Here is a 23,820-nt window from a genome sequence, read left to right as displayed (position 1 = left end):
TCTTACTATCAAACTCATGAATGAACTTTTCCCTCCCCTGATTGGCTGCCCAGTGCTCACCTGATCCCAGCCGGCACATCGAACTAACTACGCCACTGGATCAGGCAAGCACAGCGCGCCGACAGCTGAACCGGGCCAGTGACAGGAATTCCAAGCAGGCCCAGGCTTCAGCTGTCGGCGCGCCGGGTAAGTGCACATCGGGGGCTTGCATGCGCGGCAAGCCCCCGAACCTAATTTCTGGGCCAGTGTGGATTGCATTCACCGTGACATTTAATTAAAAAAACTTTTAGAAACCTTTAAAGACTTTTAAAGAGATTTGAGGTTTCAGTCAAGTTTCCGAGCTCCCCAATGTGAAGCTTTGCTCTGTGTGTCTCATCCAAGTGGTCCCTGAGATTGGAAACAAAACTCTGACTCTTTCCTGTGAGATATATATATTAAATGTCATATGAATTATGTTCTGGGCTCCTTATTTTCTCTTTCAATCCAGAGATTCACTACGCTGTGCTGCATCTGAGTGAACCCATTCCCCACATTAAAAATAATCCGTCTTCAGAAGGTCTTCATTACATTCAGTTGAACGTATTTCTCCTTTAAGCCGCTCCCTCTGTCGCACTCGGTGCCACTGCAAATTGTTCTCATCTGTTTCTAATTTTATGAGATGTTTGTAGTTAGTGATCTGTCAGTGCAATGGGAGGAACTTGGGCGCTTTTTGCGAGTTTTAAAGTTGTACAATCAGTCAAGGTTCTGCACTACCCCAAGATTTAATTCCTTCAGCTGCACAAAGGAAGCATCAGGAGAAATAGAGCATCTTCAGGTAAACATCAGGAAGACATTAGTGAATTAGCCCTAATCGCTGTATTTTGGGCAGTAATGGAGGATGGTGAGCAGAACGAGGGGGGTAGGGGGTGTTGTAAGGAACACTGGAGGACCCCATAGCTACAATTATGCCAAGAAATATAATTGAAGCCAAGCTAGCTTTTCACAGAATCACAGAATCACAGAAACCCCACAGTGCAGATAGAGGCCATTTCAGCCCATCGAGCCTGCACCGACACATATCCCACCCGATCCCCGTAACCCCATGTATTAATCCCCCTAACACTACGGGTCAATTTATCACAGCCAATCAACCTAACCCGCACATCTTTGGACTGTTTTTTAATTAATTTGCCTTCAGTTAACTTTATCGCTATACAGCTCTTTGAATTTTAATTTGTCTTTTTATTACTCGTTCAGTTCCATGGGAATGAAAACAAGCAGGCTCCTGCACCTGCTTTCAGCAACCGTAAGAGTTTTATCTGTAATTGCTGGGCAGTTGGTAGCCCAGCTCTTCACCAGCAATACTGAGTTCCAAGGCATGATCTGTCAAGCGCATGTGGAAATCCTGAACTTGTGGTGTATTTCAAAGGTGGTATGATGGCGTACTCCCAGAGTACGCCGTCATACTCACCGCAAAATCCAGGCCATTAAAATATAAAAACTCATGTTCGTACTTCAGCCTTTACTTGGAGTATATACCTTCTTAAACTAGCTTCCTGAGTAAACCAAGAACCTCCCCGTGAAGACTGTTCACATGAAAAGATAAAATGTGACCACAACTACTTTGAAAACATGGGGTAGATTTTCAACTTGCCGCCAGTGAGTAAAACTGGCATTGTGATTGGCTGAAATCAATGGAAATGCAAATCAGGCGGCTTCTGTTATGGGCGGCAATCTGCAAGGTCTGTTTTATGTGTTAAGTTGAAAATCTTCTTCAAAATTTTTGGCTTCATTTGTAGTGAAACATAATGGGCCGGATTTTCCGATCGGAGGCTTCCTGCATGTGGATGTCTCCGATCGGGAAAAATCTACGAACTTACCTGCTGACTCCATAGGCCCAGACACTTCCGATCCTAGGCCTCTCCTGGTCCGTGCACGCAGAGGCCCAGGTATCCCAGGGGCGCATGCGGTTCGCAGTTAGGGTGGTAGTGAGGGCTTTAAACTAAATAATGGGGGCAAGGGATCAAATTTGGGAAGATGTAAATCAAAGAGTAGAGACAAGGCAAGAATGAAAGGTATTAATATGGGAAATGATAAACAGACTGTGACAGGAGGGTATAGAGAGTAGAAATCTAAGAGTAAATCAACAAATAAGGCTAGAGGTTACAAAAATAATAAAAGGACAAAACTAAAGGCTGTGCATCTGAATGCATGTAGCATTCGAAACAAAACAGATGAAGCGCAAATAGAAATAAATAAGTACGATCTGATAGCCATTACAAAAACATGGCTGCAGGATGACATTTATTTGGACCTGAATATTGAAGGGTACATGACATTTAGGAAGGACAGGAAGCTAGGAAAAGGTGGAGGGGTGGCTCTGTTAATTAAGGATGGTATTAGCACAATAGAGAAGGATGACCTAAGTTCAGGAAACCAGAATGTAGAAGCGGTTTGGGTAGAGTTGAGAAATGGTAAAGGCAAGAAGTCACTTGTGGGAGTAGTGTACAGGCCCCCTAACAGTAACCACATGGTAGGATGGAGTATAAAGGAAGTAATAATGGGAGCTTGTCAGAAAGGTACGGCAATAATCATGGGGGATTTTAATCTACATATAGACTGGAAAAATCAGATGGGCAAAGGTAGCCTAGATGAAGAGGTCATAGAATGTTTTCAGGATAGTTTCTTAGAACAGCACGTTCTGGAGCTAACCAGAGAGCAGGCTATACTAGACCTGGTATTGTGCAATGAGAGTGGATTAATTAATGACCTCATAGTGAAGGCACCCCTAGGTAGTAGCAATCATAATATGATTGAATGTTACATTCAGTTTGAGGGAGAGAAGAGTGGGTCCAAGACTAGTATTATAAACTTAAATAAGGGCAATTAAGAGGGCATGAAAGCAGTGCTAGCTAAAGTGAACTGGCAAATTAGGTTAAGGGATAGGTCAATAGAGTTGCAGTGATAGACATTTAAGGGGATATTTCAAAATACACAGAATATATACATTCCAACGAGAAAGAAAAATTCCAAGGGGAGGACCCACCATCCGTGGCTAACTAAAAATGTTAAAGATAGTATCAAACTTAAAGAAAAAACATGTAATTGCGCAAAGATGGGTGGCAGGTCAGAAGATTGGACAGAATATAAAAAGCAGCAAAGAATGACTAAAAGTTTAATAAGGAGAGAAAAATTAGAGTATGAGAGAAAGCTAGCTAGAAATATAAAAACAGATAATAAGAGTTTCTATAGATATTTAAAAAAGAAAGTTAACAAAGGTCCTATAAAAAGTGAGTCTGGGGAATTAATAATGAAAAATAAGGAGATGGCAGTTGAATTGAACAGGTATTTTGCATTGGTCTTCACTAGAGGATACAAGTAACATCCCAGAAATAGCTGTAAATCAGGAAATGGAAGGGAGGGAGGAACTCAAGAAAATTACAATCACCAGGGAAGTGGTACTGAGCAAATTGTTGGAGCTGCGGGCTGATAAGTCCCCGGGTCCTGATGGACTTCATCCTGGAGTCTTAAAAGAAGTGGCTAGTGAGATAGTTGATGCGCTGGTTTTAATTTTCCAAAATTCCCCAGATTCGGGGACGGTTCCATTAGATTGGAAAATAGCAAATGTAACTCCTTTATTCAAAAAGGGAGGGAGACAGAAAGCAGGGAATTACAGGCCAGTTAGCTTAACATCTGTCATAGGGAAGATGTTAGAAGCTATTATTAAAGACGTTATAGCAGGGCGCTTAGAAAAGTTCAAGGTAATCAGGCAGAGTCAACATGGTTTTGTGAAAGGGAAATCATGTTTAACCAATTTATTGGAGTTTTTTGAGGAAGTAACATGTGCTGTGGATAAAGGGGAACCGGTGGATGTACTGTACTTAGATTTCCAGAAGGCATTTGATAAGGTGCCACATCAAAAGTTATTGCGGAAAATAAAAACTCATGGTGTAGGGGGTAACATATTGGCATGGGTAGAAGATTGGCTAGCTAACAGGAAACAGACAGTAGGCATAAATGGGTCATTTTCTGATTGGCAAGATGTAACGAGTGGTGTGCCACAGGGATCAGTGCTGGGGCCTCAACTTTTTACAATTTATATAACTGACTTGGATGAAGGGACCAAAGGTATGGTTGCTAAATTTGCTGATGACACAAAGATGGGTAGGAAAGTAAATTGTGAAGAGGACATAAGGAGGCTACAAAGGGATATAGTTAGGTTAAGTGAGTGGGCAAAGATCTGGCAAATGGAGTATAATGTTGGAAAACGTGAAATTGTCCAATTTGGCAGGAAGAATAAAAAAAGAAGCATATTATCTAAATGGTGAGAGATCGCAGAGTTCTGAGATGCAGAGGGATCTGGGTGTCCTAGTGCATGAATCGCAAAAGGTTAGTATGCAGTTACACTAAGTAATTAGGAAAGGTAATAGAATGTTATCATTTATTGCGAAGGGAATTGAATACAAAAGTAGGGAGGTTATGCTTCAGTTATACAGGGCATTGGTGAGATCACATCTGGAGTACTGTGCACTGTATTGGTCTCCTTATTTAAGGAAGGATGTAAATGCATTGGAAGCAGTTCAGAGAATGTTTACTAGACTAATACCTAGAATGGGTGGGGTGTCTTATGAGGAAAGGTTGGACAGGCTAGGCTTGTATCTGCTGGAGTTTAGAAGAGTAAGAGGTGACTTGATTGAAACATAAGAGCCTGAGGGGTCTTGACAGGGTGGATGTGGAGAGGATGTTTCCTCTTGTGAGAAAATCTAGAACTAGGGGTCACTGTTTAAAAATAAGGTGTCGCCCATTTAAGACAGAGATGAGGAGGAATTTTTTCTCACAGAGGGTCGTGAGTCTTTGGAACTCTCTTTCTCAGAGGGCGGTGGAAGCAGAGTCTTTGAATACTTTTAAGGCAGATGTAGATAGATTCTTGATAAGCAAGGGGCTGAAAGGTTATCGGGAGTAGGCGGGAATGTGGAGTAATCAGATCAGCCATGATCTTATTGAATGGTGGAGCAGGCTTCAGGGGCCGAGTGGCCAACTCCTGCCCCAATTCGTATGTTCGTATGCAAGCGTCCCTGAGATCACGTGGGCCATGGGGAACCAAACGAGGGAATCCCCGTGCACACTTTTGACAGGTCTCTCCGCATAGATCTGTCAAAAGTGTGAATGAGGATCACTCAAAAACCAGTTCAACATTAAATATATTTTTTAAGTCACGTATTTAAAATTAGTTAAAATTACATTAAATTAAATATTTTAAACAAAAATTTAATTTTTTGAAAAAAGTAATTAAAGGTTTTTATGGGGCGGAAAATAAACGTAACTTTTTTTAAAGTAATTAATAAATTATAAATGAGTGAATTTTTTTTTTTTTTTAACTTTTTTAAACTCTTATGTTGGTAAAAGCAGGCCTTACGCCTGCTTTTACCAGGCATAAGCCTTTTAAAGGTTTTCAGCGGGCGGAGGTTCTGCAAAAAGCATAAGTCTCCACCCGCAGAGACCCTTCACCCGGGCAGGCGGATGATCTGTCAAGAGAATCCTTGACAGATTGGAAGTGCCAGGTTTTAGCGCATGCGCTTCACATGCCTGAAAACGGCACTTGCGAGGACCGGAATATCTGGGCCATTGATACGGCCTTTTTAATGGCAATTTAATGTGAAAGATGCATCCATTCCTAATTTATCTACAATTCTTCTAGTTTAAAGTACATTGCAATTTTGAGACAAGAAGTGTAACAAAGCTCACCATCATTGATTGGCAGAGAGTAGTAGTTTGCAGTAAATCCACGACTAGTAACACTGGAATCAGAGCTAAAAAATATTGTCATACTGTTGGATGATGATGTAAATGTCTGATTTGATCCATGACAGATTTTTGAAAGCAAAGTAGAATATGTTGAAGGCCCATCATATATTGCAATATAATCATACGAGCAAGTTGATGTAACTTCAAGGCTGTCAAGAAAATGATCATAGTTTGAAAATGAATTTCACAGTAATCCATTTTTTTAATCAACTTACTTAATAAATCAGACAATTATAAATATGTCTGCATGTACAAGCACCATTAGAAGGCATTTCAGGACCCAAACAAAGAACATGAGGAAATATTGGACAAGTATAGGCTACTCAATCCATCCACCACATTTTTTCAACCGATGTAGTCTAATTTGCCTTAGCACATACTCTAACAAATTTAATTGTAAAATTTCTCTCCCAACTTTTCAAGGTTAGCAAGCATATACTTGAATATCTATCTAGTTTCAACTTCCATTGGTCAGCCCAGGCTGCTTTCTTCCCATATATAATAATTTTGAACACGTTTTCTCAGCATTTCTGCTCCCAATTCAAATTAAGTAGCTTCCTTACATCCTGATTTGTGCCCCTTTGATGTTTTCTCATGTAAGTCCTGGTTTGATTCTGTGAGTTATCTTCATAACTTAAGAATTAATGCCAGGAATTTCTGTAATTTCAGCAGAAGATATGCAGGAACATCGGGTGGACCGATAAACAGTTTTCCATCACAGTTATGGCAGCAAATTGGGAGACCCTGAGGAAATTCCTAGCATAAGTCCTGCCATTCTTCTCTGGCTCATATACAATGTAACACTGTGTAAGGTTTCGCAAGAATTTTGAAAATTTCTACAGCTCCGAAGATTGTTTTTTTGATTAAAGAAAACCTGGGTGGAATACCTTAAAAATCCAGGGCATCAAAAAATGGCTGTCAGACCTCGTGGCAGGAGACAAAAAGACAGCCTGCTTGTGTGTCTGCAAAGGATTTGAAAAAAAAACACCAGCCTGTGCGAAATGCATGAAGTACTTGGAACTGTCAATCAACTGCAGTTTAGGAAGTTTCAAACTGCAGGACAAAGGGGTTGTTTGTTTACAATGTTGACACAAAGGCTTAAGTACTTAAAGCTGTCAATCAATTGCAGTTGGACTGACCACAGGACAATGGGTTTGTTTACAAACCACTTAGTGCTATTGACTATCTGTCCAGCACTTGAGACATCAATAAGACATTTAAACTGAGCAAATACCAGTTTAAACGAATGGGGAATACATTCAACCCATCACAGTCAATGGGGACAGATCGATTCCCTTTTGTATAGCCCAGATACATCCAGATTTGGGCATGAAGATTATGGCTCCCAATGGGTATAAAATAGCCTCTCAGGAAGCCATCTCCTCTCTCTCTGCTGCCTCGCCTCCGTGCTTTGCCTACAGAAGAACAGCTCAGCAAGCCCACCCAAAGAAGTGGAATACCAGCAGTTACTTTTAAATACTGGGGTAGCTCTACTTCGGGGCGGTGAAAAATACAGACCGCAGGGGCACGGAGCAAGCGTTTCACTGGTGAGCATAGATTTTCTGGCCCATTACAAGGCAACTTAGATAGGTATTAGGGGTGGGAATTAAGGGGAATTTTTGTTAAATTGTTATTTTAGTCAATTTTCCCTCGATGTGTCCATTTTCTCCCCCCCTACTAAGCAAAAGAGTGCTGTAGTAAGCAAAAGAGAACTGTATTAAGCAAAAGTGTGCTGCACTAGGTAAAAGTGCTGCATTAAGTAAAAGAGTGTTGTACTAAGCAAAAGAGTGCTGTAGTAAGCAAAAGTGTGCTGCACTAGGTAAAAGTGCTGTATTAAGTAAAAGAGTGTTGTATTAAGCAAAAGAGTGCTGCAGTAAGCAAAAGTGTACTGCATTAAGTAAAAGTGCTGTATTAGGCATAGGTGTGCTGTATTGATTATTTTCAATTTATTTCTTTTTATTTCAATCAATACTGGTCTTCTTTGCACCCAACCACGAGTCTCATTTTGTCTACATCGCTGCTGAATAAGTCCGGCGGTCAGAATGATAAAAGGGGAGCGATTCGAAACCGCACGGGGCTTTTGAGCAGCTCAGATACTTCTGACTGGCCAGAGACAATAACCCCAGTATATACCCCCTTAATTTCTACAACTGTCCTTGATACAAGTTAAAATTGTAACTTGTTTTGACTTACAATCAAATGTCTTTGAGGAGTATCTTGGTATTTGATTGTCCTCGTAGATAGTAACTTCATAATGACGGAGCACTTCCAATGAATAATTAGTAATCACACCCAAATCTTTTTGCTTTTACATTTTTGCCAACAATCCTTCATTGTACGCACATAAATTACCTTTCTCGTTCCAATATTCATTAGCTTATGTTTATCTAACTAAGATTTGTCTGTCTTTCTCTCTGTTATCTGATTAATTAGTCCATTTCCCTTTGAATATTTCCAGTCTCCCTTATACTTGTTACCTGATCACAAATCAGGCAATATTGCAGCAAAATTCTTAGGGCAATCATACTGCAAGGTCCACCATTGCGTTCCTACCCCATCTCTAATTTCATGTCTCCCCCAGCCAGTGTGAAATCTGACTGAACAATAGTAAACAGAAGATAATCATTGAATAATGCTTTGTCCAGGAGCATTGACCAACACAGTACTGACGAAGGGTCATCGACCTGAAACGTTAACCCTGTTTCTCTCTCTACAGATGCTGCCTGACCTGTTGAATATTTCCAGCACTTTCTGCTTTTATTTCAGATTTATTTTGCTTTTGTTGCAGCAGTACTGCAAGTGTCTGCTGCTCACACTATTCATACCTAATACTGCAAAGGGTACTTCTACTGTTAGAAAATTTACTGGCTACTGGACAGAAAGCAGAGAGTAGTGGTGAACAGTTGCTCTTCAGACTGGAGTGAGGTATACAGTGGTGTTTTGTAAGGGTCAATATTACAACAACTGCTCATTTTGATATATATAAATAACCTGGACTTCAGTTTACAGGGCATAATTTCAAAGTTTGCAGATGATACGAAAGTTTTTTTACGCAGAGATTTGTTGTGATCTGGAATGCTCTGCTTAAAAGGGTGGTGGAAGCAGATTCAATAATAACATTCTAAAGAGAATTGGATAAATACTTGAAGGGAAAAATTTACAGGGCTATGGGGAAAGAGCAGGGGAGCGGGATTAATTGGATAGCTCTACCAAAGACCTGGCACAGGCACGATGGGCCGAATGGCCTCCTTCTATGCTGTATCATTCTATGATTCTATGGGTTCCAGTCTTCATTACTTTTGAGGCTTTGTGTCTTTATATGATACAGTGGTCGAGGTTTTGCTGTATCTTTATGAGAAGGAGATATGGGTAAAATCTAATCTATAGCATTCCCTGTGTAGATCCAGTCCACAGATTTCTCCCTGATAACCAGAAAAAGCAATTTCTGCATCCATAAACATAATAAAGTGCATTAAAAAGGTACAATTTGGGAGAAATTACTCTCAGTGATATTTGGAACAAACCCATTACAATCTTCCCATGAATTTCCTCTGTGCATGGGGAATACAGGCCCAGCAGCACAAGAAGGGCAGACTGAATTCTGGAGGAGGGTGGATGCCAGCCCCCAAAAGAAGTAATGACTTTCCCCAAGGGACTGCTTTGAAATAATTCCTTCAAAAATATTTTTTTCTTCAGGGGTCCAGGCCCGAATCCCAGGCTGGACCCCAGTTAGGCCCCATTTCCACAAGTCTCATCGATACCGTGTTCCTCTGAGGACTGCAAAAACAAGAAGTCTTGATGTGGCGAATCCTGATCTTAATTTTGTCCCTTCTAATGGACTTCCATTAAAGTTATCGGAGGAATACACTGGAAGGGTCACCGATTTTCATGGCCTTGAGTGTTATATAACCAGTGTGAGGATGTTAGAAATAGCGAGAGTGCAGTAGTTTGCAATTTCGCCACAACGTAACATGAGAGGGACTTGTGGAAAGTTCTGTAGTAAGAAAGTGAGTTCTGACATATCTCTAAAATGACTGTGGTTTCTGGGAGCACATTTAGGAAAGAATGCTCATTCAAACGTGTGATAGTTAACCGACCCAAGACTAATTGTCACCTCTGTTTTGATGTCCAAAAACATTGGTCATTGCTCCCAACCATTTCCCCGTTTCACCCTGGAAAGGTTACTCAAGGATTCAATGAAGTAGGAAGAATTGATGCGGAGACGGAATCAGGCATTATGTTGAATCTCTTTACTGTTTTGACTTTACAGGATTACATATTAAACCGATAACTGTTAATCTTCCTGCCCGTCACCAGCTAAAGATCATTTAGCTGGGCAGCGAGCTGCGTTTCTTAATTGAATGTCGGCTCTGGATGAAAAACAAAACTCAAAAACTCGGCATCTGGGACCAGGAAGTATGCTGATCTCGATTCAGCTGGGTATCAGCCGGCCAGAGAAAGACCATCTGATGCATCAGTTAGCTCTGGGTGGTGTTTGATGTAAACTGACATAACAGATTTCTATAATACTGTTTTTTGTAGACAAAATGGAGAATACCTCCTTAAGTCTTTCTGTGGGGTATATTTCAGTTTAAAAGAATGCGCCCAGGGGCCAAAAATGGGATACTAACACAGCACTTCTGGCACTCAACATCAAATTATTGGTCCCCACCACCCCCTGTAATAATTTAAGTGAATCTATCAGCAATAGTTAATTGACAGCAAATATTCCTGCCATTATTTACATTAAAATATGAAAGTGAAAACATTTTACCTACCTAATGTCAGTAAACGCCAGCTTTATTATTTGATTACTGTCCACTCTTATGTACCAAGTGCACCGTGCATTATTTGGATAGGAGTATGGATAACCTTGACTACTGAAAGACCCATAGGCACCTTCAAGATACCCTCCACAAGATCCACCTATTAACAGTAAGGAAATGGGTAAGTTCAGGTGGGGCAATACATGGCAGAAGAACAACCATTTCCTTTCTTTCACCCCTACCAATATTCTTTGCCAGCTTTCCTTGAACCCATTTAATCCTTGTTGGAATAAGGTTCCACAGCTGGCAGCCACCCTCTAGTACCTTGCTTAAGTGACTGTTGGTCTTATGTGAGCTTTGACAGTGAATGTTCACAGGTTAACTGTTGGGGCATCACAGCTGAGCCTGATACAGATTTCACCAATGGCAGTTACTAGACTGCAATCAGAAGTGGGAACCCTGATTGGACCTGCTCTTTACCTCCCTATCTAATCTGGGCACTGAGGCCAATTGTAGCACCCTTACCATTGCCCTGGCTGAGACCAATTTTAAAATAAATGTAATGAACTTTAATCATTCTAATGTGGATCAATATATTTTCGAGGACATTTTACTGTACCTGTTGTCGATGCTGTTTCAGTAGTGTCTATCAAAATAATAAAAATAAATACATTATTAAACAGAATCCATTCCTAATTTATCTACAATTCTTCTAGTTTAAAGTACATTGCAATTTTGAGACAAGAAGTGTAACAAAGCTCACCATCATTGATTGGCAGAGAGTAGTAGTTTGCAGTAAATCCTCGACTAGTTACACTGGAATCAGAGCTAAAAAATATTGTCATACTGTTGGACGATGATGTAAATGTCTGATTTGATCCATGACAAATTTTTGAAAGCAAAGTCGAATATGTTGAAGGCCCATCGTATATTGCAATATAATCATACGAGCAAGTTGATGTAACTTCCAGGCTGTCAAGAAAATGATCATAGTTGGAAAATGAATTTCACAGTAATCCATTCTTTTTTATCAACTTACTTAATAAATCAGACAATTATAAATATGTCTGCATGTATAAGCACCATTAGAAGGCATTTCAGGACCCAAACAAAGAACATGAGGAAATATTGGACAAGTATAGGCTACTCAATCCGTCCACCATTCTTTCAAGCGATGTAGTATAATTTGCCTTAGCACATACTCTAACAAGTTTACTTGTAAAATTTCACTCCCAACTTTTCAAGGTTAGCAAGCATATACTTGAATATCTATCTAGTTTCAACTTCCATTGGTCAGCCCAGGGTGCTTTCTTCCCATATAGAATAATTTTGAACACGTTTCCTCATTTCCACATTTCTGCTCCCAATTGAAATTAAGTAGCTTCCTTACATCCTGATTTGTGCCCCTTTGATATTTTCTCATGTAAGTCCTGGTTTGATTCTGTGAGTTCTCTTCATAACTTAAGAAATAATACCAGGAATTTCTGTAATTTCAGCAGAAGATATGCAGGAACATCGGGTGGACCGATAAACAGTTTTCCATCACAGTTATGGCAGCAAATTGGGAGACCCTGAGGAAATTCCTAGCATAAGTCCTGCCATTCTTCTCTGGCTCATATACAATGTAACACTGTCCTTGATACAAGTTCAAATTGTAACTTGTTTTGACTTATAATCAAATGTCTTTGAGGAGTATCTTGGTATTTGATTGTCCTCGTAGATAGTAACTTCATATTGACGGAGCACTTTCAATGAATAATTAATAATCACACCCAAATCTTTTTGCTTTTATATTTTTGCCAACAAACAATCCTTCATTGTGTAAGGTTCGCAAAATTTCGGCAGCCCCCGAAGATTATTTAATTAAAGAAAACCTGGTTGGAATGTACCTTAAAACCCCAGAGCATCAAAGATGGCTGTCAGGCCTCATGGCAAAGGAGAAAGACAGCCTGTCTGAATATCTCCCATCATTGGCTGACATAGGATTGAAAAGAATACCAGCCTCTGAGTACTTGAAACTGTCAATCAACTGCGGGTTAGGAAATTTTCAACACGGAACAAAGGATTATTTGTTTACAAACCCTCAGCAGGGTTGACTCAAGGACTTAAGTACTTGAAGCTGTCAATCAATTGCGGTTGAAATGTAACCGCAGGACAAAGGATTGTTTACACTTGTTCTCAAGAACTGTTTACTGAACACTTAAGGATTTTTTGTCCAGCACTCGAGAAATCAGTGGGACATTTCAAACTGGTCAGCTCCATTCACAGACCAGTTAAATGAATGGGAAATGCATCATAGCCACATTCAAACCCATTACAGTCAATGGGGACAGATCGGTCCCTTTTGTGTGAGCCCAGATACATCCAGATTTGGGCGCGAAGATAAGGGCTCCCAATGGGGTATAAAGATAGCCCCTCAGGAAGCCATTCTCTCTCTCTCTACCGCCTTGCCTCCGGTGCCCTGCCAACAAAGGGAACAGCTCAGCAGCCCGCCCAAAGAAATGGAATACCAGTAGTTACTTTTGAATTACTGGGGTATCTCTACTTCGGGGTGGTGAAGAAGAAAAGGTAGATGGCAGGGGCACAGAGCAGGCGTTTACTGGTGAGCATAAACTTTCTGGCCCATTACAAGGCAACCTAGATAGGTATAAGGGGTGGGAATTAAAGGGGAATTTTGTTAAATTGTAATTTTTTGTCAATTTTCCCTCGATGTGTCTGTCTTCTCTCCTCCCCGTTAGGTAAAAGTGTGCTGCATTAAGTAAAGGTGTGCTGTGTTAAGTAAAGGTGTGCTGTATTAAGTAAAGGTGTGCTGTAGTAAGTAAAAGTGTGCTGTATTCATTATTATTTTCACTGTCTAGCAATTTATTCTTTATTTCAATAAAATACTGGTCTTCTTTGCACCCAACCACGAGTCTCGTTTTGTCTACATCGCTACTGAAATACGTCCGGCGGTCAGAACCAGAAAGGGGAGCGATTCGAAACCGCACGGGGCCTGGAGCAGCTCAGATACGCCTGACTGGCCAGACACAAACCCCACACCAAAAAAAAACCTTTCTACAAAAGTACGCACATAGATTACCTTTCTCGTTCCAGTATTCATTAGCTTATGTTTATCTAGCTAAGATTTGTCTGTCTTTCTCTCTGTTATCTGATTAATTGGTCCATATCCCTTTGAATATTTCCAGTCTCCCTTATACTTGTTACCTGATCACAAATCAGGCAATATTGCAGCAAAATTGTCAGGGTAATCATACTGCAAGGTCCACCATTGCGTTCCTACCCCATCTCTAATTTCATGTCTCCCCCAGCCGGTGTGAAATCTGACTGAGCAATAGTAAACAGAAGATAATCATTGAATAATGCTTTGTCCAGGAGCATTGACCAACACAGTACTGATGAAGGGTCATCGACCTGAAACGTTAACCCTGTTTCTCTCTCTACAGATGCTGCCTGACCTGCTGAATATTTCCAGCATTTTCTGTTTTTATTTCAGGTTTATTTTGCTTTAGTTGCAGCAGTACTGCAAGTGTCTGCTGCTCACACTATTCATGCCTAATACTGCAAAGGATACTTCTACTGTTAGAAAATTTACTGGCTACTGGACAGAAAGCAGAGAGTAGTGGTGAACAGTTGTTCTTCAGGCTGGTGTGAGGTATACAGTGGTGTTTTGTAAGGGTCGATATTACAACCACTGCTCATTTTGATATATATAAATAACCTGGACTTCGGTTTACAGGGCATAATTTCAAACTTTGCAGATGGTACGAAAGCTTTTTACACAGTGAGTTGTTGTAATCTGGAGTGCTCTGCTTAAAAGGGTGGTGGAAGCAGGTTCAATAATAACATTCAACAGAGAATTGGATAAATAATTGAAGGGAAAAATTTACAGGGCTATGGGGAAAGAGCAGGGGAGCGGGATTAATTGGATAGCTCTACCAAAGACCTGGCACAGGCACGATGGGCTGAATGGCCTCCTTCTATGCTGTATCATTCTATGATTCTATGGGTTCCAGTCTTCATTACTTTTGAGGCTTTGTGTCTTTTTATGATACAGTGGTCGAGGTCTTGCTGTATCTTTATGAGAAGAAGGAGATATGGGTAAAATCTAATCGATAGCATTCCCTGTGTAGATCCAGTCCACAGATTTCTCCCTGATAACCAGAAAAAGCAATGTCTACATCCATAAACATAATAAAGTGCATTAAAAAGATACAATTTGGGAGAAATTACTCTCAGTGATATTTGGACCAAACTCATTACAATCTTCCCATGAATTTCCTCTGTGCATGGGGAATACAGGCCCAGCAGCACAAGAAGGGCAGACTGAATTCTGGAGGAGGGTGGATGCCAGCCCCTGAAAGAAGTAATGGCTTTCCCCAAGGGACTGCTTTGAAATAATTCCTTCAAAGATATCTCTTTCTTCAGGGGTCCAGGCCCGAATCCCAGGCTGGACCCCAGTTAGGCCCCATTTCCACAGGTCTCATCGATACCGGGTTCCTCTGAGGACTGGAAAAACAAGAAGTCCTGATGTGGCGAGTCCTGATCTTAATTTTGTCCCTTCTAATGGACTTCCATTAAAGTTATCAGAGGAATACACTGGAAGGGTCACCGATTTTCATGGCCTTGAAAGTTATATAACCAGTGTGAGGATGTTAGAAATAGCAAGAGTGCAGTAGTTTGCAATTTCTCCACAACTTATGGAAAATTCTGTAGTAAGAAAGTAAGTTCTGAAATATCTCCATAATGACTGTAGTTTCTGGGAGCACATTTAGGAAAGAATGCTCATTCAACCATGTGATGGTTAACCGACCCAAGACTAATTGTTACATCTGTTTTGATGCCCAAAAACTTTGGTCATTGCTCCCAAACATTTTCCCGTTTCACCCTGGAAAGGTTACTCAAGGATTCAATGAAGTAGGAAGAATTGATGTGGAGATGGAATCAGGCATTACGTTGAATCTCTTTACTGTTTTGACTTTACAGGATTACATATTAAACCGATAACTGTTAATCTTCCTGCCCGTCACCAGCTAAAGATCATTTAGCTGGGCAACGAGCTGCGTTTCTTAATTGAATGTCAGCTCTGGATGAAAAACAAAACTCAAAAACTCGGCATCTGGGACCAGGAAGCATGCTGATCTCGATTCAGCTGGGTATCAGCCGGCCAGAGAAAGATCATCTGATGCATCAGTTAGCTCTGGGTGGTGTTTTGATGTAAACTGACATAACAGATTTCTATAATACTGTTTTTTGTAGACAAAATGGAGAATACCTCCTTAAGTCTTTCTGTGGGGCATATTTCAGTTTAAAAGAATGCGCCCAGGGGCCAAAAATGTGATACTAACACAGAACTTCTGGCACTCAACATCAAATTATTGGTCCACACCACCCCCCCATAATAATTTAAGTAAATCCATCAGCAATAGTTAATTGACAGCAAATACTCCTGCCATTATTTACATTAAAATATGAAAGTGAAAACATTTTTACCTACCTAATGTCAGTAAACTCCAGCTTTATTGCTTGATTTCTGTCCACTCTTATGTACCAAGTGCACCGTGCATTATTTGGATAGGAGTATGGATAACCTTGACTACTGAAAGACCCATAGGCACCTTCAAGATACCCTCCACAAGATCCACCTATTAACAGTAAGGAAATGAATAAGTTCAGGTGGGGCAATACATGGCAGAAGAACAACCATTTCCTTTCTTTCACCCCTACCAATATTCTTTGCCAGTTTTACTTGAACCCATTTAATCCTTGTTGGAATAAGGTTCCACATCTGGCAGCCACCCTCTAGTACCTCGCTTAAGTGACTGTTGGTCTTATGTGAGCCTTGACAGTGAATGTTCACAGGTTAACTGTTGGGGCATCACAGCTGAGCCTGATACAGATTTCACCAATGGCAGTTACTAGACTGCAATCAGAAGTGGGAACCCTGATTGGACCTGCTCTTTACCTCCCTATCTAATCTGGGCACTGAGGCCAATTGTAGCACCCTTACCATTGCCCTGGCTGAGACCAATTTTAAAATAAATGTAATGAACTTTAATCATTCTAATGTGGATCAATATATTTTTGAGGACATTTTACTGTACCTGCTGTCGATGCTGTTTCAGTAGTGTCTATCAAAATAATAAAAATAAATACATTATTAAACAGAATCCATTCCTAATTTATCTACAATTCTTCTAGTTTAAAGTACATTGCAATTTTGAGACAAGAAGTGTAACAAAGCTCACCATCATTGATTGGCAGAGAGTAGTAGTTTGCAGTAAATCCTCGACTAGTTACACTGGAATCAGAGCTAAAAAATATTGTCATACTGTTGGACGATGATGTAAATGTCTGATTTGATCCATGACAAATTTTTGAAAGCAAAGTCGAATATGTTGAAGGCCCATCGTATATTGCAATATAATCATACGAGCAAGTTGATGTAACTTCCAGGCTGTCAAGAAAATGATCATAGTTGGAAAATGAATTTCACAGTAATCCATTCTTTTTTATCAACTTACTTAATAAATCAGACAATTATAATTATGTCTGCATGTATAAGCACCATTAGAAGGCATTTCAGGACCCAAACAAAGAACATGAGGAAATATTGGACAAGTATAGGCTACTCAATCCGTCCACCATTCTTTCAAGCGATGTAGTCTAATTTGCCTTAGCACATACTCTAACAAAGTTACTTGTAAAATTTCACTCCCAACTTTTCAAGGTTAGCAAGCATATACTTGAATATCTATCTAGTTTCAACTTCCATTGGTCAGCCCAGGGTGCTTTCTTCCCATATAGAATAATTTTGAACACGTTTCCTCATTTCCACATTTCTGCTCCCAATTGAAATTAAGTAGCTCCCTTACATCCTGATTTGTGCCCCTTTGATATTTTCTCATGTAAGTCCTGGTTTGATTCTGTGAGTTCTCTTCATAACTTAAGAAATAATACCAGGAATTTCTGTAATTTCAGCAGAAGATATGCAGGAACATCGGGTGGACCGATAAACAGTTTTCAATCACAGTTATGGCAGCAAATTGGGAGACCCTGAGGAAATTCCTAGCATAAGTCCTGCCATTCTTCTCTGGCTCATATACAATGTAACACTGTCCTTGATACAAGTTCAAATTGTAACTTGTTTTGACTTATAATCAAATGTCTTTGAGGAGTATCTTGGTATTTGATTGTCCTCGTAGATAGTAACTTCATATTGACGGAGCACTTTCAATGAATAATTAATAAGCACACCCAAATCTTTTTGCTTTTATATTTTTGCCAACAAACAATCCTTCATTGTGTAAGGTTCGCAAAATTTCGGCAGCCCCCGAAGGTTATTTAATTAAAGAAAACCTGGTTGGAATGTACCTTAAAACCCCAGAGCATCAAAGATGGCTGTCAGGCCTCATGGCAAAGGAGAAAGACAGCCTGTCTGAATATCTCCCATCATTGGCTGACATAGGATTGAAAAGAATACCAGCCTCTGAGTACTTGAAACTGTCAATCAACTGCGGTTTAGGAAATTTTCAACACGGAACAAAGGATTATTTGTTTACAAGCCCTCAGCAGGGTTGACTCAAGGGCTTAAGCGCTTGAAGCTGTCAATCAATTGCGGTTGAAATGTAACCGCAGGACAGAGGATTGTTTACACTTGTTCTCAAGTACTGTTTACTGAACACTTAAGGATTTGTTTGTCCAGCACTCGAGAAATCAGTGGGACATTTCAAACTGGTCAGCTCCATTCACAGACCAGTTAAATGAATGGGAAACGCATCATAGCCACATTCAAGCCCATTACAGTCAATGGGGACAGATCGGTCCCTTTTGTGTGAGCCCAGATACATCCAGATTTGGGCGCGAAGATAAGGGCTCCCAATGGGGTATAAAGATAGCCCCTCAGGAAGCCATTCTCTCTCTCTCTACCGCCTTGCCTCCGGTGCCCTGCCGACAAGAGGAACAGCTCAGCAGCCCGCCCAAAGAAATGGAATACCAGTAGTTACTTTTGAATTACTGGGGTATCTCTACTTCGGGGTGGTGAAGAAGAAAAGGTAGACGGCAGGGGCACAGAGCAGGCATTTACTGGTGAGCATAAACTTTCTGGCCCATTACAAGGCAACCTAGATAGGTATAAGGGGTGGGAATTAAAGGGGAATTTTGTTAAATTGTAATTTTTTGTCAATTTTCCCTCGATGTGTCCGTCTTCTCTCCTCCCCGTTAGGTAAAAGTGTGCTGCATTAAGTAAAGGTGTGCTGTGTTAAGTAAAGGTGTGCTGTATTAAGTAAAGGTGTGCTGTAGTAAGTAAAAGTGTGCTGTATTCATTATTATTTTCACTGTCTAGCAATTTATTCTTTATTTCAATAAAATACTGGTCTTCTTTGCACCCAACCACGAGTCTCGTTTTGTCTACATCGCTACTGAAATACGTCCGGCGGTCAGAACCAGAAAGGGGAGCGATTCGAAACCGCACGGGGCCTGGAGCAGCTCAGATACGCCTGACTGGCCAGACACAAACCCCACACCAAAAAAAAACCTTTCTACAAAAGTACGCACATAGATTACCTTTCTCGTTCCAGTATTCATTAGCTTATGTTTATCTAGCTAAGATTTGTCTGTCTTTCTCTCTGTTATCTGATTAATTGGTCAATATCCCTTTGAATATTTCCAGTCTCCCTTATACTTGTTACCTGATCACAAATCAGGCAATATTGCAGCAAAATTTTCAGGGTAATCATACTGCAAGGTCCACCATTGCATTCCTACCCCATCTCTAATTTCATGTCTCCCCCAGCCGGTGTGAAATCTGACTGAGCAATAGTAAACAGAAGATAATCATTGAATAATGCTTTGTCCAGGAGCATTGACCAACACAGTACTGATGAAGGGTCATCGACCTGAAACGTTAACCCTGTTTCTCTCTCTACAGATGCTGCCTGACCTGCTGAATATTTCCAGCATTTTCTGTTTTTATTTCAGGTTTATTTTGCTTTAGTTGCAGCAGTACTGCAAGTGTCTGCTGCTCACACTATTCATACCTAATACGGCAAAGGGTACTTCTACTGTTAGAAAATTTACTAGCTACTGGACAGAAAGCAGAGAGTAGTGGTGAAAAGTTGTTCTTCAGACTGGAGTGAGGTATACAGTGGTGTTTTGTAAGGGTCGATATTACAACCACTGCTCATTTTGATATATATAAATAACCTGGACTTCAGTTTACAGGGCATAATTTCAAAGTTTGCAGATGATACGAAAGTTTTTTACGCAGAGAGTTGTTGTGATCTGGAATGCTCTGCCTAAAAGGGTGGTGGAAGCAGATTCAATAATAACATTCTAAAGAGAATTGGATAAATACTTGAAGGGAAAAATTTACAGGGCTATGGGGAAAGAGCAGGGGAGCGGGATTAATTGGATAGCTCTACCAAAGACCTGGCACAGGCACGATGGGCCGAATGGCCTCCTTCTATGCTGTATCATTCTATGATTCTATGGGTTCCAGTCTTCATTACTTTTGAGGCTTTGTGTCTTTTTATGATACAGTGGTCGAGGTCTTGCTGTATCTTTATGAGAAGAAGGAGATATGGGTAAAATCTAATCGATAGCATTCCCTGTGTAGATCCAGTCCACAGATTTCTCCCTGATAACCAGAAAAAGCAATTTCTGCATCCATAAACATAATAAAGTGCATTAAAAAGATACAATTTGGGAGAAATTACTCTCAGTGATATTTGGACCAAACTCATTACAATCTTCCCATGAATTTCCTCTGTGCATGGGGAATACAGGCCCAGCAGCACAAGAAGGGCAGACTGAATTCTGGAGGAGGGTGGATGCCAGCCCCCGAAAGAAGTAATGGCTTTCCCCAAGGGACTGCTTTGAAATAATTCCTTCAAAGATATCTCTTTCTTCAGGGGTCCAGGCCCGAATCCCAGGCTGGACCCCAGTTAGGCCCCATTTCCACAGGTCTCATCGATACCGGGTTCCTCTGAGGACTGGAAAAACAAGAAGTCCTGATGTGGCGAGTCCTGATCTTAATTTTGTCCCTTCTAATGGACTTCCATTAAAGTTATCAGAGGAATACACTGGAAGGGTCACCGATTTTCATGGCCTTGAAAGTTATATAACCAGTGTGAGGATGTTAGAAATAGCAAGAGTGCAGTAGTTTGCAATTTCTCCACAACTTATGGAAAATTCTGTAGTAAGAAAGTAAGTTCTGAAATATCTCTATAATGACTGTAGTTTCTGGGAGCACATTTAGGAAAGAATGCTCATTCAACCATGTGATGGTTAACCGACGCAAGACTAATTGTTACCTCTGTTTTGATGCCCAAAAACTTTGGTCATTGCTCCCAAACATTTCCCCGTTTCACCCTGGAAAGGTTACTCAAGGATTCAATGAAGTAGGAAGAATTGATGTGGAGATGGAATCAGGCATTACGTTGAATCTCTTTACTGTTTTGACTTTACAGGATTACATATTAAACCGATAACTGTTAATCTTCCTGCCCGTCACCAGCTAAAGATCATTTAGCTGGGCAGCGAGCTGCGTTTCTTAATTGAATGTCAGCTCTGGATGAAAAACAAAACTCAAAAACTCGGCATCTGGGACCAGGAAGCATGCTGATCTCGATTCAGCTGGGTATCAGCCGGCCAGAGAAAGATCATCTGATGCATCAGTTAACTCTGGGTGGTGTTTTGATGTAAACTGACATAACAGATTTCTATAATACTGTTTTTTGTAGACAAAATGGAGAATACCTCCTTAAGTCTTTCTGTGGGGCATATTTCAGTTTAAAAGAATGCGCCCAGGGGCCAAAAATGTGATACTAACACAGAACTTCTGGCACTCAACATCAAATTATTGGTCCACACCACCCCCCCGTAATAATTTAAGTAAATCCATCAGCAATAGTTAATTGACAGCAAATACTCCTGCCATTATTTACATTAAAATATGAAAGTGAAAACATTTTTACCTACCTAATGTCAGTAAACTCCAGCTTTATTGCTTGATTTCTGTCCACTCTTATGTACCAAGTGCACCGTGCATTATTTGGATAGGAGTATGGATAACCTTGACTACTGAAAGACCCATAGGCACCTTCAAGATACCCTCCACAAGGTCCACCTATTAACAGTAAGGAAATGAATAAGTTCAGGTGGGGCAATACATGGCAGAAGAACAACCATTTCCTTTCTTTCACCCCTACCAATATTCTTTGCCAATTTTCCTTTCCTCACCCTCACCTTCTCTCTTGAACCCATTTAATCCTTGTTGGAATAAGGTTCCACAGCTGGAAGCCACCCTCTAGTACCTCGCTTAAGTGACTGTTGGTCTTATGTGAGCCTTGACAGTGAATGTTCACAGGTTAACTGTTGGGGCATCACAGCTGAGCCTGATACAGATTTCACCAATGGCAGTTACTAGACTGCAATCAGAAGTGGGAACCCTGATTGGACCTGCTCTTTACCTCCCTATCTAATCTGGGCACTGAGGCCAATTGTAGCACCCTTACCATTGCCCTGGCTGAGACCAATTTTAAAATAAATGTAATGAACTTTAATCATTCTAATGTGGATCAATATATTTTCGAGGACATTTTACTGTACCTGTTGTCGATGCTGTTTCAGTAGTGTCTATCAAAATAATAAAAATAAATACATTATTAAACAGAATCCATTCCTAATTTATCTACAATTCTTCTAGTTTAAAGTACATTGCAATTTTGAGACAAGAAGTGTAACAAAGCTCACCATCATTGATTGGCAGAGAGTAGTAGTTTGCAGTAAATCCTCGACTAGTTACACTGGAATCAGAGCTAAAAAATATTGTCATACTGTTGGACGATGATGTAAATGTCTGATTTGATCCATGACAAATTTTTGAAAGCAAAGTCGAATATGTTGAAGGCCCATCGTATATTGCAATATAATCATACGAGCAAGTTGATGTAACTTCCAGGCTGTCAAGAAAATGATCATAGTTGGAAAATGAATTTCACAGTAATCCATTCTTTTTTATCAACTTACTTAATAAATCAGACAATTATAAATATGTCTGCATGTATAAGCACCATTAGAAGGCATTTCAGGACCCAAACAAAGAACATGAGGAAATATTGGACAACTTTAGGCTACTCAATCCGTCCACCATTCTTTCAAGCGATGTAGTCTAATTTGCCTTAGCACATACTCTAACAAATTTACTTGTAAAATTTCACTCCCAACTTTTCAAGGTTAGCAAGCATATACTTGAATATCTATCTAGTTTCAACTTCCATTGGTCAGCCCAGGGTGCTTTCTTCCCATATAGAATAATTTTGAACACGTTTCCTCATTTCCACATTTCTGCTCCCAATTGAAATTAAGTAGCTTCCTTACATCCTGATTTGTGCCCCTTTGATATTTTCTCATGTAAGTCCTGGTTTGATTCTGTGAGTTCTCTTCATAACTTAAGAAATAATACCAGGAATTTCTGTAATTTCAGCAGAAGATATGCAGGAACATCGGGTGGACCGATAAACAGTTTTCAACCACAGTTATGGCAGCAAATTGGGAGACCCTGAGGAAATTCCTAGCATAAGTCCTGCCATTCTTCTCTGGCTCATATACAATGTAACACTGTCCTTGATACAAGTTCAAATTGTAACTTGTTTTGACTTATAATCAAATGTCTTTGAGGAGTATCTTGGTATTTGATTGTCCTCGTAGATAGTAACTTCATATTGACGGAGCACTTTCAATGAATAATTAATAATCACACCCAAATCTTTTTGCTTTTATATTTTTGCCAACAAACAATCCTTCATTGTGTAAGGTTCGCAAAATTTCGGCAGCCCCCGAAGATTATTTAATTAAAGAAAACCTGGTTGGAATGTACCTTAAAACCCCAGAGCATCAAAGATGGCTGTCAGGCCTCATGGCAAAGGAGAAAGACAGCCTGTCTGAATATCTCCCATCATTGGCTGACATAGGATTGAAAAGAATACCAGCCTCTGAGTACTTGAAACTGTCAATCAACTGCGGTTTAGGAAATTTTCAACACGGAACAAAGGATTATTTGTTTACAAGCCCTCAGCAGGGTTGACTCAAGGGCTTAAGCGCTTGAAGCTGTCAATCAATTGCGGTTGAAATGTAACCGCAGGACAGAGGATTGTTTACACTTGTTCTCAAGTACTGTTTACTGAACACTTAAGGATTTGTTTGTCCAGCACTCGAGAAATCAGTGGGACATTTCAAACTGGTCAGCTCCATTCACAGACCAGTTAAATGA

At 40.2% G+C, this 23,820-nt stretch overlaps 1 protein-coding gene across 1 annotated transcript in view; it reads right to left on the bottom strand.

Moving 5' to 3' along the window:
* The window catches only part of LOC147113464 (cubilin-like), a 196,199-nt gene that overhangs the window by 37,605 nt on the left and 134,774 nt on the right, over nt 1–23,820 (bottom strand). Inside the window, 7 exon segments of the mRNA XM_085996127.1 lie at nt 5,721–5,933; nt 10,563–10,710; nt 11,314–11,522; nt 16,045–16,192; nt 16,796–17,004; nt 21,528–21,675; nt 22,302–22,510. Of these exon segments, the coding sequence (XP_085852253.1) occupies nt 5,721–5,933; nt 10,563–10,710; nt 11,314–11,522; nt 16,045–16,192; nt 16,796–17,004; nt 21,528–21,675; nt 22,302–22,510 (1,284 nt within the window).

The sequence above is a fragment of the Somniosus microcephalus genome, chromosome 8 (assembly GCF_052327205.1).
Source record: "Somniosus microcephalus isolate GS21.2 chromosome 8, FLI_Smic_1.0, whole genome shotgun sequence".
In the NCBI taxonomy this organism is placed as follows: Eukaryota; Metazoa; Chordata; class Chondrichthyes; order Squaliformes; family Somniosidae; genus Somniosus; species Somniosus microcephalus.
This window is presented reverse-complemented; position numbering and strand designations above follow the sequence as displayed.